General features: G+C 44.3%; 1 protein-coding gene across 2 annotated transcripts; it reads right to left on the bottom strand.

The window, feature by feature from the left end:
* Window positions 1–325: 325 nt before the first annotated feature.
* Window positions 326–13,954, bottom strand: OCIAD2 (OCIA domain containing 2). Of its 2 annotated transcripts, XM_021701611.1 has the most exons (7): window positions 13,762–13,848; window positions 11,542–11,669; window positions 8,477–8,573; window positions 7,217–7,270; window positions 3,806–3,853; window positions 2,717–2,834; window positions 326–943 (listed from the first exon to the last, which is right to left on the bottom strand). In XM_021701611.1, the coding sequence occupies exons 2-7, from the start codon at window positions 11,605–11,607 to the stop codon at window positions 862–864; spliced, it is 465 nt and encodes a 154-aa protein (XP_021557286.1). In that variant the 5' UTR covers window positions 11,608–11,669; window positions 13,762–13,848; the 3' UTR covers window positions 326–861. The 2 variants fall into 2 exon arrangements, with proteins under 2 accessions (XP_021557286.1, XP_021557287.1); XM_021701612.1 differs by lacking the exon at window positions 11,542–11,669 and having other exon boundaries at window positions 13,762–13,954.
* Window positions 13,955–15,062: the final 1,108 nt, after the last annotated feature.

Here is a 15,062-nt window from a genome sequence, read left to right as displayed (position 1 = left end):
TATAAAAGAGCCCAGTTCTTTAGTGCTGACCATGAGCACGCACCGATTAGCGAAACAAGTAACCTAAAGATGGTGGGCTTCGCCAAAACTTTACCATACCCATGAAGCATAAAGTCACCTGGGTCACTGAAAGGACAGTGGATTCAGATTCCAACTCTTTTAAGGGAAATATTTTTTTTTTAAAGATTTTATTTATTTATTTGAGACAGAGAGAGTAAGAGACAGCATGAGAGGGAGGAGGGTCAGAGGGAGAAGCAGACTCCCTGCCGAGCAGAGAGCCTGATGCGGGACTCGATCCCGGGACTCCAGGATCATGACCTGAGCCGAAGGCAGTCGCTTAACCAACTGAGCCACCCAGGCGCCCAAGGGAAATATTTTTTTATTAAATTAAAAATCTTGGTCCCTACATTTTAGTAAATACTTCTCAAGCTTATAAGATACAATCTTTCTTGCCCTTTGTTTCTACCTCTATACACATTGGTTTTCTGTGGGGCATGACTTCCCAAGTTCTGCAACATTCATTCCCATCCTCTAGCAGAGATCTTAAAACCCTGAACAAATGCAGAGTGAAAGAATGGATCAGAGAAGACTCTATGTTTTTTCAACTTAGCTGTAAGCAAGTTAAGGAGTGCCGCCTAATTTCTTTTTTGGTGTGTGACTGCTCCGGACATGTTCTCAAATAGCAGACAAACATATACTGCTCAATTCAACAGAGGATATTCCACAGAAAGCATTTCAAAAGAGTGAGAGAATCACAATGTTTCTATGCCACTATACTTATATTATTTTAAAGTACACTTGAAATTTTAAATGTGTCCAAACTCAGAGGTTTAAGAAACATCAAAAGCCACAGGTACAAGTTTAGGAAGCCGAAGGCTGTGAACTTCCCTTCTCATTTAATCCATGCTTAATTTTGCATTCCTCACAGGTGAGCAGGCAGTGCCTAGAATGGAGGCAAAAACAGAAGTTTGTGCTTTGACACTGGAAGGTCTAGTCTTAACATTACTGGCAGACATTTTCTTTTCTTTCTTTCTTTCTTTCTTTCTTTCTTTCTTTCTTTCTTTCTCTCTCTTTCTTTCTTTCTTTTTTTTTTAGAGAGAGAGAGCTCGAGTGTTGGGGGAGGGCAGAGGGAGAGGGAGAGAGAGAATCTCAAGCAGACTCCATGCAGCCTATAAGCCCAAAACAGGGCTCAATCCCATGACCCTGACACCATGACCTGAGCCAAAATCAAGAGTCAGACGCTCAACCAACTGAGCCACCCAGGCACCCCTTAAGGGACATTTTCTACATTAAAGTTCACAAGCCTCATTTTTTAAAGGAAAAATAGGAGCTATTTCTTGGTTTGAGACCCCCAGAATTTCATCCGAACAAAGGGGCCAATAATTCTTCATGTCCATTGTTTTCACATGCTGCTCTCAAATAGAATCCACTGTGACAAGTGAGGGTCTTTAGAGAAATGTGTCCCCACCACCAGTCCTATAAATACCCTCGTAGAAACAGCTATTATTCACTGAGCACTTACTGTCCTAAATAATCATTTCTGTTCCTTTTTTTTTTTTTTAGATTTTATTTATTTATTTGAGAGAGAGAATGAGAGAGAGAGCATGAGAGGGGGGAGGGTCAGAGGGAGAAGCAGACTCCCTGCCGAGCAGGGAGCCCGATGCGGGACTCGATCCTGGGACTCCAGGATCATGACCTGAGCCGAAGGCAGTCGCTTAACCAACTGAGCCACCCAGGCGCCCAATCATTTCTGTTCCTTATAACATGTCATGAAAACAGTTCTGATCACCATTTTCTACAGAGGAGAAAACTGAAGATCAGAGAGTGTAAGAAACTTGTCCAAGGTTACCCAGCCCAGCTTTGTAAGTGGTAGTACTGGTTTCCACCCAGGTACTCTAGCCACAGAAGGAATGTCCTTAAGTCCACAGTCCTGCGGCTCGCACCACTGAATGAGAATCGATACACATTAACCTAGAAGGGTTCTGAGAAGTCTTGCAGCAGAGAAACCTGTTCCCATTCTGTGTGGCCCCGTGATGTAGAAGCCATGTCTGCTGATGAAGGTATTCTTTAGAGACCTGCACAATGCCTTGAACATAGTAGGTGCTCACGAAATGTTGAGCAAATGAAATAGGTAATTAAGTTGTGTAATAAATAATTATTATTGAAGTTGAATAGCAACAGCTCAAAAATTGAGAGTTAAAGAGGTTTTTTTTCCAACATATATTTAGAAAATTGTTTAATATTATAAGTGGTGAAAAGGCCTTTGTCTAACTTTTTATTATTATCTTCATTACAATCCCTCAATCAAAAAGATTACAAACCTGTCGCAACAACATGGATGGAGCAAGAGTGTATTATGCTGAGCAAAATAAGTCAGTCAGAGAAAGACAAATACCATATGATTTCACTCATATGTGGAATTTAAGAAACAGAACAAATGAACAAAAGGAAAAAAAGAGAGAGACAAACCAAGAAACAGACTCTCAACTATAGAGAACAAACAGATGGTTACCAGAGGGGAGGAGGGTGGGAAGATGGGGAGATGGGTGAAATAGGGGTTGGGGATGAAGAGGACACTTACCATGATGAGCACTGAGTAATTTCTAGAATTGTTGAATCACTAGATGGTACACCTGACACTAATATAACACTGTATGTTAACTGTACTGGAATTAAAATTAAAAACTTAATAACTTTTTTTTTTTAAGTTACAAACCTGTTATGCCCTGGACCAAAACCAGCCCCACGTAGCTGATCTTCAACAGAATGGAATTTACTCTGGCATACTCGTATGTATGACGCCTTTCCAAGGGCAAATCCCAAGATACCTGCAACTGTAAAAGCAGGTTAGGAAAGATAATTTTAAAAGTTCAGAATCTCTTCCATTAATTATCTTCTAGAACTTTCTACATGAACCATAGTAAATTTTATGTGAAAAGTACCACCACAAATCAACGAACACAACCTTTGCGAATGAATCTCCCTATTAAAGAGCAGGATTGGGAAATGGAGACTTTCTAATCTCCTCCGTTTTGAGCTGATGGTAGAAGGGCCAGGATAGAGAAAGCGAAGGTGCTGTCTCAGAGACCGGCAGCCAGAGGGAGGCCCAGATGGCAAATTAACGTCTGAGGCCACCACGGAAGGAAGGGATGGGGTTTGGGGTGTGGCTACAGGTAGCATCCAAATTCCTTGGCAGGAAATCCCCTGAACTCTCTTGATGGGTTAGAGTAGGGGGAGCTGCAATCCATCTTGCCTGCAGGGAGAGGTCAGGAGGCAGAGGGAACCTCCTAGGGGAGAAATAGCCAACCTGCTCTTCTTGCTGGGAAAGAGGTTTCAGACTGTACACTGGATTGCATCTTCTTTGTACATAACAGGTCTATGTGTAATGAGTGGAATAAGATGAACCCCCAAGTTTGTGGTAAATGTATTATTAGAAAGTCCCTGATTTTTAAAAAGTATTCATTTGCTAGGTCTGTTATAGAAAATATTTTGAAAAAACTGGCCAAAAGAAGAAAACTTAAAACCCCTAATGGCTCTATCATTCAGTGGCTCTGTTCTTGGTCTCTTCTCATAGTATATCCTGCTGGTGCCTCTTGGTCCAGGCTTAAAGGTGGGGTCCCTACTGCTCAGCCTTATATCAGAAAGTGCTGCATGAACTAAGAACTGCAAAGAGACAAAAAACGGAGACCGATTTTTCAGAGAGTCAACACAGGCAGTTTGGTTAGCCTGACATCCATATCTCTAGTTGCCATAAACATCTTTTAAAAAAATGAATCTTTTTTTTTTTTTAACTTCTGTAACTTACACGCAACCTTGGGCAATGATCCAAATCTTGGGTTAGATGCTAAATAACCTATGGAGTAATATATAAATACATTAGTATTTCATTTTATAACTTATTTAAATTTATAAAGTATAAAGAAAACTTCAAAGTTTAAGATATACAGATTCTCAATCTAAAGAGATGATTTTTAAAGAGTTATAAGTCAATTCTTGATTGAACTTAACTCTCAAATCACCGTTTTTGGCAAGTAGCAAGTATTAGCTTGCCAAAATGTAGAGAAAAAGAATATGAAACAGAAAATTCAAGACCGATTTAAAGATATCAAGGTGGGGCGGGTGGGGAGGGCACCTGGATAGCTCAGCTCACTGAACGCTGCCTCTTGGTTTCCACCCAGGTCATGATCTCAGGGTGGTGAGATCAAGCCCCATGTCAGACTCCATGCTCAGCACAGAGTCCGCTTGGGATTCTCTCCATCTCCCTCTGCCCCTCCCCCAGCTCGCGTCTCTCACACTCATGTACTCTCTCTCTCTCTCTAAATAAGTAAAATCTTAATAAATAAATAAAGATATCAAGGCAGGGCTCCTGGCTGGCACAGTCCCTAGGGCATGTGACGCTTGATCTCGGGGTTGTAAGTTCGAGCCCCACATTTGGTGTGGAAATTACTTAAAAAATAAAATCTTAAAAAAAATAAAAAGCTATCAAGGCAAAGGTGGAGCTAACAACTTAGTTCCAAGCAATTAGGCATCGCCCCCTCCTCTTTTTAAGTAACTCAACATAGAGTCTCAGTTTAGAGATTCATAGTATATATATCATAATTTTTAAATGAAAACATTAAAATCTGTGGTAGGCAGAATTATGGTCTCCTAAAGATGTCCACATCCCAATCCCTGGAAACTATGAAGAAAGTGGAATTAAGGTTGCTAATCAGACAACCTTTTTTTGTTGTTGTTAAAGATTTTATTTATTTGTCAGAGAGAGAGAGAGAGCACAAGCAGGGGGAGCTGCAGGCAGAGGGGAAACAGGCTTCCCGCCAAGCAAGGAGCCCGATGCGGGACTCGATCCCAGGACCCCGGGATCATGAGCTGAGCTGAAGGCAGACGCTTAACAACTGAGCCACCCACACGTCCCCAGATAACTTTAAAATAGGAAGATTACCCTGGATTATTGGGGTTGACCCAATGTAATCAAGATGTAATCACCTTGAATGTGGAAGAGGGATTCAGAGATAGAACCAGACAGATGGCAGGATGAGAAGTTGCCTCAGTGTTGCTAGCTTTGCAGAAAGAGGAAGGGGCCATGAGCCAGGGAATGTGGATGGTCTCTAGAAGCTGGAAAGGGAAAGGAAGCCCCAGACCAACCTCCCCCACCTCCCAAGGAAGGTAGCATTGCCAGCACTTTGATTTCTGCCCACTGAGACCTATTTTGGACTTCTGACCTCCGAAACTGTGAGATAATAAATTTGTATTGTTTTAAGCCACTATCCTTGTGGTAATTTATTATAGTAGCCACAGAACACTAATACACAAACCTGAAAAAGCATATTTGCACACATGCAGGAGACTGTAGATGTTAAGCAGTTTAATATCTATAAAACATAATCCCTATAGATGTCGTGGCCATAATTTTTTGTTGTCAGAAATGGTCTGACAAAGACTTGCTACTGATTGATGAATATATTTCTGTGAAAAGGCTATCTTCTTCAAGTTATAAAAATGAAATCAGGGGCGCCTGGGTAGCATAGTCAGTTGAGTGGCCAACTCTTGATTTTGGCTCAGGTCATGATCTCAGGGTCCTGGGATCGAGCCCCATGTCAGGCTCCGTGCTCAGTGGGGCGTTTGCTTGAGGATTTCTCTCCCTCTCCCTCTGCCCATCTCCCTACTCATGATCTCTCTCAAATAAATAATAAATCTTAAAAAATGAAATCATATTTAATAAATCACTTTAAAGACAAGAGTAATATTGAGTGAAATGGGATTCTCCTAGATATATGACATATGTGGTCTTTGAGACCCCAGGAAAAGAACTAGAACATTTTCCCTCACATTTGCTGGGTATAATACTCTTTTTAAAGTCCTGGTAATCAGCAGTGTTCAGTATAGTGGGCTTCAGCAAAGTCAGGTGCCTTCTTGTTAGGGGCCCAAGCAATGCCTAAGGGGGCTCTGACAGATGGAGATAAGAAGAAAGAAGAGAGTCAGACAGGAGAAGCGGAAAACTCTAAGAGGCAGGAAGAGACTATGTGGGGAGATGCTGGGCGGCTGCTAGTTCTCTGGATCTGTTGTTCAAATTAGACAGGGTGTCCTTCCTCAGGCAGATGCAGATGCAGTCCTTCCTCAGGCAGATGCAGTCACGATGAATGGCATGATGGGCAGAGCACGGTGGATTTCTGCACCATGTATCTCCTCTTTGGAATCCGCTTCTGAAGGAGACAATCTGTCTAACCATATGCGGAGCCCCAGGGAGATACAGGGACTCTGGCACAGAGAAAGGCACTGCATGGGTCGCCTGGGCTCTAACAACTTACCACACACTTAGTGGTTTAAAGCAACACAAATTTGTTACTTTATAGTGCTGGAGGTCAGAGGCTCAAAGTGGGTCTCACTGGGTGACTCGGTCCATTTGGGTGGCTACCCCAAAATATGGCAGACTGGGGGGGCTTATAAACAACAGAAATTAATTTCTCAGTTCTGGAGGCTGAAGTCCAAGATCAGGTGCGAGCATGGTTGGGTGGGAGGGTCCTCTTTGGGGTTGCAGACTTCTTGCTGTATCATCATGTAATGGCAGGGGCTAGGGAGCTCTGAGGCATCTCTTTTCCAAAGGCACTAATCCCCTTCATGAGGACTCCACCTCCCCGCCAAAGACCCCATCTCCTAATACCACGCACGGGGTGTTAAGAGCTCAACATGGAATTCAGACCATAGTACTGGGCTAACATCAAGGGATTGGCAGAGCTGCATTCTTCCTGGAGGCTCTAGGGTTTCTTGCCTTTCCAGCTTCTAGAGGCCAGCCACATCCGTGGACTCACAGGCCCTTCCTCCATCTTCACAGCCGGCAATGCTGGACTGAGCCCTTCTCGTGCTTGCTATCCCTCTGGTTCCGTCTTCTGGTCCACTCTTGCATTTTTCATGACCCTTTTGATGACACTGGGCCCATCCGGATAACCCAGAAATAATCTATTTTAAGGTCAGCTGATGAACAACCTTAATTCCACCTGCAACTTTAATTTCCCTTTGCCACATAACCTAATAGAGCCACACGTTCTGGAGATTAGGACATCTTTGGGAGGGGGGGGGGACTTAGTCTGAAAATTAGCAAAAACCTGCATAAATAGATCCCTCACCAAAAAACAAACGCCATGTGCCAAAAAGCTGCCAGGAGGGTCAGTGAAAACGGGGCTTTCTTAAGTTGAATTGTTTAATGGATCTAGCATCTTACCTTGGTGGACTAGTCCTTGGGCGGCAAGCATACTCACAAGAGAAAAAGGCAGAGCTGCAAAAGAAAAATGCCCTTCAATATTGCTATTTTAAAACTTGGCACCTCATCCAGAAGTCAGGGGAAATTAGTCCGTGGTTTTTTTTTCCCTCTTATCTCCCTTGGCAATGAGTTTTCAGTCATTTGTTATTTTACTTACTCAACAAATATTTATTAAATACCGCATGAAGAATTTTCTCGAGATCTGCCCCAGTCGCTCAACCTGAAGCCCAGCATTAAGGGGACAAAACCGAACCCCATGCTACTCCATCTCCGCCATCTGATTTTACTGAGTGCCCACATGCACTAGATTCGGAGCACGACCTACGACAAAGGCATCTTAGTGCATGTGCCCACTTAGCCATTGAACTGGGGAGTTGCCTTTAACCGTGGCTTTGGAAATTTTCAATCCTTTGTAAAAGTTAAAAAAACAACACAATAAACTCCGTCCTACCCCATCTAGGACCATTCCTAGCTTTCGTCTTGAGTGATACTTGGCTGCGCAATTTGGATATGTCTATTTTCTGAAGATTACAAGATTATCATACTTGTGTTAAACATGGGTGGTGTTGAGCTATGATTTTTAAAACAGGCAAGTGGGTCTGAACAGTTTCGAGTTCTATCAAAATGCAACACTTCTTCCAAGAGCAGAGAGCGCTGATAAACATCTAGCTCTTCCTAGCAACCAAGAAAAATCGAAGAGCAACCGATTTCTCCACTCTTATCTACCTGATGGTAGACAAATGGGTCATACTGAAATGTTAATCTACTAGTGCTTACTTAAGTTACTGATTCATAAGCTGTAAAAAAAAAAAACAAAAACCCATGGATTTCTAGGAGCACAATCAATAATCACAATAATGTATAATGAGTATCAGGTTCTAAAGTGTTACTTCCCAATCAGTTGACACTGAACTTGACTGATCTGAGAAACCAAAATGCATATTTCAAAGTTTAAATTATCCCAATGTTGCAAATCATTGGGACTATATCTACAGGCTCTATCATGACATTTTCAAATGGCAGATCATGAATTTTTTAAATTGGAAGAGACTTTAACGCACAGCGTGAATTCACACCCCCGTCTTACATAAGGCAGGCCTGGAAAGAGGAAGTGCAAAGTCCCTGCTCAGAAGTGAATCATTACCATCATTCTAACATGACACTTGGGCAGCTTACTGCAGCAAATATCGAGTTAATGAAGATTAACAGGGGTGCAATTACCTCTCTTCCAGAAACTTTCTTCTTGACATTCTCGGATAATCTTCGAAATCTCTCCTCTGTGGATGTGCAGTTTTGATTTTGGACAAAATAACAGACTCTGTAAGGAAAGTTACGTGGTGAGTTGACCGGAATCATTAACAAAACATCTGCTCTGAGTGGAGATTTGGCCATGTTGCTTAGACATCTAGGTCACTGTTCCAACTGCTGACTAATTCTCCAGCGTGCCTCCCAGTCCCCACCACCGCGTGTCTGCTTACAGTCTCCTCTGTGAGAACATTTGCAGATAGATACCGAGAAGTAAAACAGAGGACACATGTGTTCCCGATTTGACTAAGTCTTGCTGGAGTTCTCTCCCCAAAGGCTGTATCCACTCACAACAGCAGGGCCTGAACGTTCCTCTATGCCTACAGAGCCTGCCTGAGAGCTAGTTAAGCTGGATTCGAAGCAGGTTAAAGGACAGGTTTTGTAACATTTGGCATTATCCAGTTTTCCAAATGTTGACAGTCTGATAGGTACAATGTAATATTTTATTCTTATCTGCATTTCTCTGATAACTAATGTGTTTGAGAATCTACATATTTTCAGCCAGAATGCCCTTCTCTTCGAATATTGAGGCAATCCCTCAACTAACCTGGGCTGTCATCTTGTGTTACACGTTGGTATACCACTTTTTCATTGTGGTAAAATACACAAAACACAATACTTACCATTTTAACCATTTAAAAGTACACAATCCACAGCACTAAGTACCTCCACAGTGTTGTATAGTCAAGACCCCCGTCTAGTTCCAGAACTTTTTCATCACCCCAAGAGGTAATTCCATACTCATTAAGGAGCCTCTCCTCATTTCCTGCTTCCCCCCAACCCTTAGCTCCCTGGCAATCACTAATCTGTTTTCTGTCTGTATGGATATGTAAGTGGTATCATACATTATGTTTCTTTTTGTGGCTGTCTTCTCTCCCTTTGCATAATGTTTTCATGGTTCATCCACGTTGTAGCATGTGTCAGTAATTCATTCCTCTTTGTGGCTCAGGAATATTCCGTTGTATGGATATACCACGTTTTGTTTATCCAGTCATCTACTGATGGGTATTTGGGTCATTTCCACCTTTTGGCTATTGTGAATAGAGCTGCTCTGAACGTGAATGTGTAAGTTTTGTTTGAACACCCGTTCTCAATTCTGCTGGGCCATATGGTAATTCTATGCTTAACTTGTTGAGGAACTGCCAAACTGTTTTCCACAGCAGCTGCACCATTGTATGATCACCAACAGAGTAGGAGAGTTCCAATCTTTCCACATTCTTGTCAACACTTCTCGTTTTCTCTTTTGTTTCTGTTCTTTTCAAATTAGCACATTACATTTTTTAATATAAATTATCTAGTTAATTTAAGCTAAATAAGCTAAATGGTTTCTGTTTTGAATTATGGTCATGCTAGTGATTGTGAAATGGTGTCTCACTGTGGTTTTGATTTGCATTTCCCTAATGACCAATGACATCGATCATCTATTCATTTGCTTGTTGGCCATTCATATATTTTCCTTGGAGAAATACCTATTTAAGTCCTTTGCCCATTTTTTAAATTGGGCTGTTTTTCTGTTGTTGAGCTGTCAAAGCTCTTTGTATATTGTGGATACTAGACCCTTATCAGATACGTGATTTGAAAATAATTTTTTTCATCTCTGGGTGATTCATTCATTTTTTTAAAAACAAATTTTATTTAATTTGTTCCTTGCTATACAAGTCACACTTGTATTTCCTTGATTGTGACTCATTTATGTAGGACCTCTGCCATTTACCTCTTGGATATTTAGTGTTTTTCTTGAGGGCAGCTCTTTGGCTTTTGAGTTTTGCCTTGCTGATTTTGCCAGTTTTCTTTTTTTGGACCCTCTGTAGTAGCTGTCAATGTGGATGATGGTCACCATTTCTAGAGCACTTTCCCATGGGCCAGGCACTGTGCCAAGCACTTTCCGTGCCTGATGACAAGGTGGAAGGACCCTGTGGCATCTATGCCTTCAGGGTTCTATTAATAGCTCAAGGAGGCAAACCTCCATCTTCTTTCTTTACAACTCCTTACAGCACAGCACACGGATGATGGTGGTCAGGATGAGTCACAGCCGCAAGAGGAGCTGTTCTCCCTCTCCACTCACCTTAGTTCCTCAGCAAGCACTCCTCATCCCCCTGTAAATATCTCTTCTTGGTTCTGCCTGTGGCTGTGGCAGAGGTAGGGAATGCCTCCTTCCCTCCTCTGCCCCAAACCCTGACCACCCCAGGGACCCTGACCACTACAATTGCTGTGAGTCCTCCAGTCAAGGCTGATGCTTCTGCATAGTCTTCCCCGGAGGAGTTCTGGTGATCCTTTCCTGTGTAGCCATAAATGTTTCATGGCTCTCTATTTCAAAGGCAACTCAGGTGTCTACACTCTTTTCCTTGTGACTTGATACCATTTATCTGTTTGCCTCTCCTAATCTTTGCTCCTTAAACATCACCTCCTTCATGAAACCATTTTTAGTTGGAAAAGTTGACACTAGAGGACATGAACTTCCTTTACCCATCACGATACTTTCTCTTTGCTTCGTGTATGTGTCCCCGAAACATATAATATTCATTCTTCACTCTTTGAAAGACTGTGCTCCTATTAACACTAGGGTTCTCAGTCTGATTGCTAATTTAGTAGTTAAGGAACGCCTGTCAGCAGCATATACTTAGTACGACTAGCCTTGGCAACAACAATGCAAAAACAAGCATGATGTATCATTCTGTTAGATTCAATTAAGAGTGTTTCTCTGCTATAGGAAACTTCTTCAGTCATTGACAGCCTACATAAGAGTTAGTTAGGCTGGATTCTAAACAGGGAAGAGTAAAGGAAGGATTTTATAAATAAAAATTTTAAAGGCTCTTCTTCAAGGAAGCTAAAAAAATACTTTCCTTCCCCATCCCATTGTCGCTGAACCCATCCAACAAAGTGCTAGACTGAAAACAGGAAGATGACTGCTCAAGGATGAAGCTTAAGGAAAGTCCTATATGTTCCTCTTCAGTTGGCAGACTTCCAAATTAAAAATATACCTGCTTGCTTGGTGGTGGCAAATGGTGGCCTTTATCTTGGTTTCCGTGAGTAGACACTGAAGCCATGGTGACTTTGTCCTTGCTTCTCTTCTCGGTGAGTGCACTCAGCTTACTCGTGGACTCGGTGTCTAAGGAAAGTAGAAGGACTCACTGTGCTGACTATGTCACACTATTCAGTCACTATGGCTGAATTTTCTATCAACCTTAAAAATTCAACTCACCAATTCGGAAAAATTACTTTGATTTTGTCATTAGTCTTAATCTCCAACCGCCTGTAAACTCATGTTCTAATGCCCCTCCCCCACCAACACAAACAAATTCACTCACCATGGGGACAGATCAGATTTAGAGTGCAGCGAAATGACACACTATGTACAGTTTAAAAATTGTGCCCTAAAAAAAGTTTCAATTCATGACAAGGGCACTAACTACCAGAAATATTTATTGAGTGTCTATTATGTGCCAGGCCAGGGAATACAAAGATGGAGCAAAGACAAATCGGTGCTGAAGGAACTCCTGGTCTAAAGGGGTAAGACAGACAAGTCAGCAGTTATCCAACATGCAAAGGGCTCCTTTGCAGGTATGTACAGGGTACAAAGTTAGGAGAGGAAGAAAGGTCTATTCTCTCTGGTCAGTTCTGAAGGCACCAAAGACTAAGACTCTTGAGCTTTCAAGGGGTGGATGGACTCCAGAGGCAGGAAGACCAGTTTGGAAGGGCTGTAATAGTCCAGCCAAGGAACTGAGGAGACCCGAACCAAGACCGTGGGGAAGGACAGAGATGATAAATTTGAGTTTGGAAACATGGGATTTGATGCCTGTGGGGGCATACACTGGAATTAGCCAGTAGGAATTAGAATATTTGATAATTTGGGTCTGGAGTTACAGATTAAGGGTAGGCAGGGAAGAGGAATTTGGGAGTTGCTGTCATAAAGATGACAGGTAAAGCAAGAAACATGAGTAAAATTGTCTACAAAGAGTATTGGAAAATGTGAACATTGAGGCCAAGGGAATACCGACAAGAGAAGAAAAAGGAAACAAAACAGGCCAAGGAAATGACTGAGAAGGTATAGTTGATAACAGAGGGGTGGGAGTTTCTGAAGCAGAGAATGAATTACTGGTACCACATGGCTCAGAATTGTGATTTGGCAATGACGGGCATGTTTCCAGGTGGACCATGAACCCTCCCAACCCACCCCTCACCCCAACAATGGCCACTACACTCCGCAGCCCTGGCCTCTCTACCACTGATTTCCCTGCAAAGTGAACATCTTGTCACACCCAGTTCTGTTTGCTACTAAACTGCCAGGCATATGAACCAAGGGGACCATTATAGAGGCAGCATGTGGATGCCCTACAGTGCAAAGTCCTGAAATCAGAGATCTGAATTCAGATCCTGACTCTACTCCTTGCCAGCCTTGTGCTTTGGGGCCAGTGATTTAGGGTGTCTGTGGCCTCAGCTTTCTCACCTGTTAAGTGGGGGGAGTGGACACAGCAAGGGGCTTGAGGGGCTGTTGCAAGGATGAGGGATGAAGATGAGGGATGAGGTCCATAAAGCCCCCGCTCAGCACCCTGCACCTAGTGAGCCTATGAGCAGAAAGTAGAGGGCAGCTTTGCCCTCAGATTGACTCTATTTCTTGCGGAGCTCCAGAAGTCTTTGCTGACCTAAAGCCCAAGTAGACAATCTTGGCTCAGGCGCTAGGCCGCTGCCTCAAATCCGAGAGCAAAGATACCCTGTCTCCGCTTTGGTGGTCAGGCCCCCTCGCACCCCGTGAATCACCAGTCCACATCTGAGCAAGCCTCCTGGGAGCGTCATGCCATCCGAGTGCAGCTCCCACCACCGTGCCCTGGTCTGGGTCGGGGTCCCTTCACTTTTTCAGTGGTCGGGGCTGCAGGAGCGCCCACACCTGGGCAGGGGGAGGGAGGCCCGCAGCAGGATGAGGACGGGGTCACCGCACGTTCTGGTGGCGGGGGAGGGAAGCCGGCAATCAGCCGGCAGGAGCCTGCTCCATCTCCAGCCTGACTGAGGCCGCCTGCACGACCCCAAGCCCCCCCGCCCCGCTTGCCCGACCTGGGCCGGAACCCGCGCCAGGCCAGGAGGGATTGGCAGGGGCGACTCTGGATCCCCCGCCCCTGAGGACCCCGGCAGTTAAGCGGCACAGGAATCCCGTCCCCGCCCCCGGCTCCTCGTCGTGCCTCCCGCTGTCACCCGGGGAGGCTCACCTGCGCAGGTAGGGATCCGGAGCTAGCCGCGCCCCGGCGCCCGCCGAGCCGAGCGGAGGCCGCGTCCTTCCGCGACCGCCGCCCAGCCGGACTGCTCCCGCCGCCCAGCGCCGTCCCCGCGCTTCGCGGCCGCGGGGTCCCCACTCCCCTCTCCCCGCCGCCCGGTGCTCGCCTCCTGCGCAGCTGCCCTGGCCCCGGCTTCCTCCTCTTGCTCCGCCCCTCGGCTCGCTCAGCAAGCACACCCCACCGCTGCCTGCGGTTCCTGTCTCCGTGGGTGACATCAGCACCCACCCGCAACTGCTCAGGCTGAAATCCGGCTCTTGGAGGCTCCCACCTCACTCCGGAGTCTTGACACCTGGTAGGTTCTACCTCCTCGGTGTGGTTCAGATAACTCCTTTGTCCCCCAAAAATGGCAACAAGCATCTACTGAACGCCCTCGGGAGGTCAAGTGTTTACTTTCACTTATAGCCAAGCCTCTTTTTTTTTTTTTTTTGGAGGTATAATTGACATATATCATTGTATTAATTTTAGATGTATAACATAATGATTAGATATTTGTGTACATTGTGAAATGATCATCACAATAAGTCTAGTTAACATCCCTCACTATACAGTAATCCCCCCCCCCCCGTTTTTTCCCCTTTGGATGAAGACTTTTAAGATCTACTCTCTTAACAATTTTTTTTTTTAAGTTTTATTTATTTAAATAATCTCTACACCCAAGGTGGGGCTCCAACTCACCACCCCGAGATCAAGAGTTGCATGTTTCTCGGGCGCCCCTCTCTTAGCAACTTTCAAATATGCAATGCAATATTATTAACTGTCGTCACCATGCTGTACATTAAATGTCCATGATTTATTTTATAACTGAAGTTTGTACCGTTTGACCACTTTCACCCATTTCACCCATCCCCATGCACTCCTTTTTACAAACTTTCGAGTATCGTTATCCTCATTTTATAGATTGAGCCGTGCAAGGCCACACTGGGAGTTTGGAGTGAAAGCCAGGTCAGTTTGGGTCCCAAGCCTTCTCTTTCTATTGTTCTCTGTCCATGTGTGTTTCCTGCCGCTCCCAAGGTCCGACACAGGAGGCGAAGCTGCTGGGTGCCTTTGTCATCTAATTCGCTCACCCCCACCTCAGCTGAGATTCTTCCCTGGGATAGGGGCACTGGGACTCAGGGAGTGTGTTGAGTTGGAAGACAGGTTGTAAGTCAAATAGAAGGCCCCCATCATTTCTCACCATTTCCTACAATCCTAACTGGTCTCTATGCCCCTGGCTTCAGCCCCTCCACACTGCTCAC

The sequence above is a fragment of the Neomonachus schauinslandi genome, chromosome 2 (assembly GCF_002201575.2).
Source record: "Neomonachus schauinslandi chromosome 2, ASM220157v2, whole genome shotgun sequence".
Classification (NCBI taxonomy): Eukaryota; Metazoa; Chordata; class Mammalia; order Carnivora; family Phocidae; genus Neomonachus; species Neomonachus schauinslandi.
The sequence above is the reverse complement of the archived record's forward strand: the minus strand, read 5'-3'. Positions and strand labels throughout refer to the sequence as shown.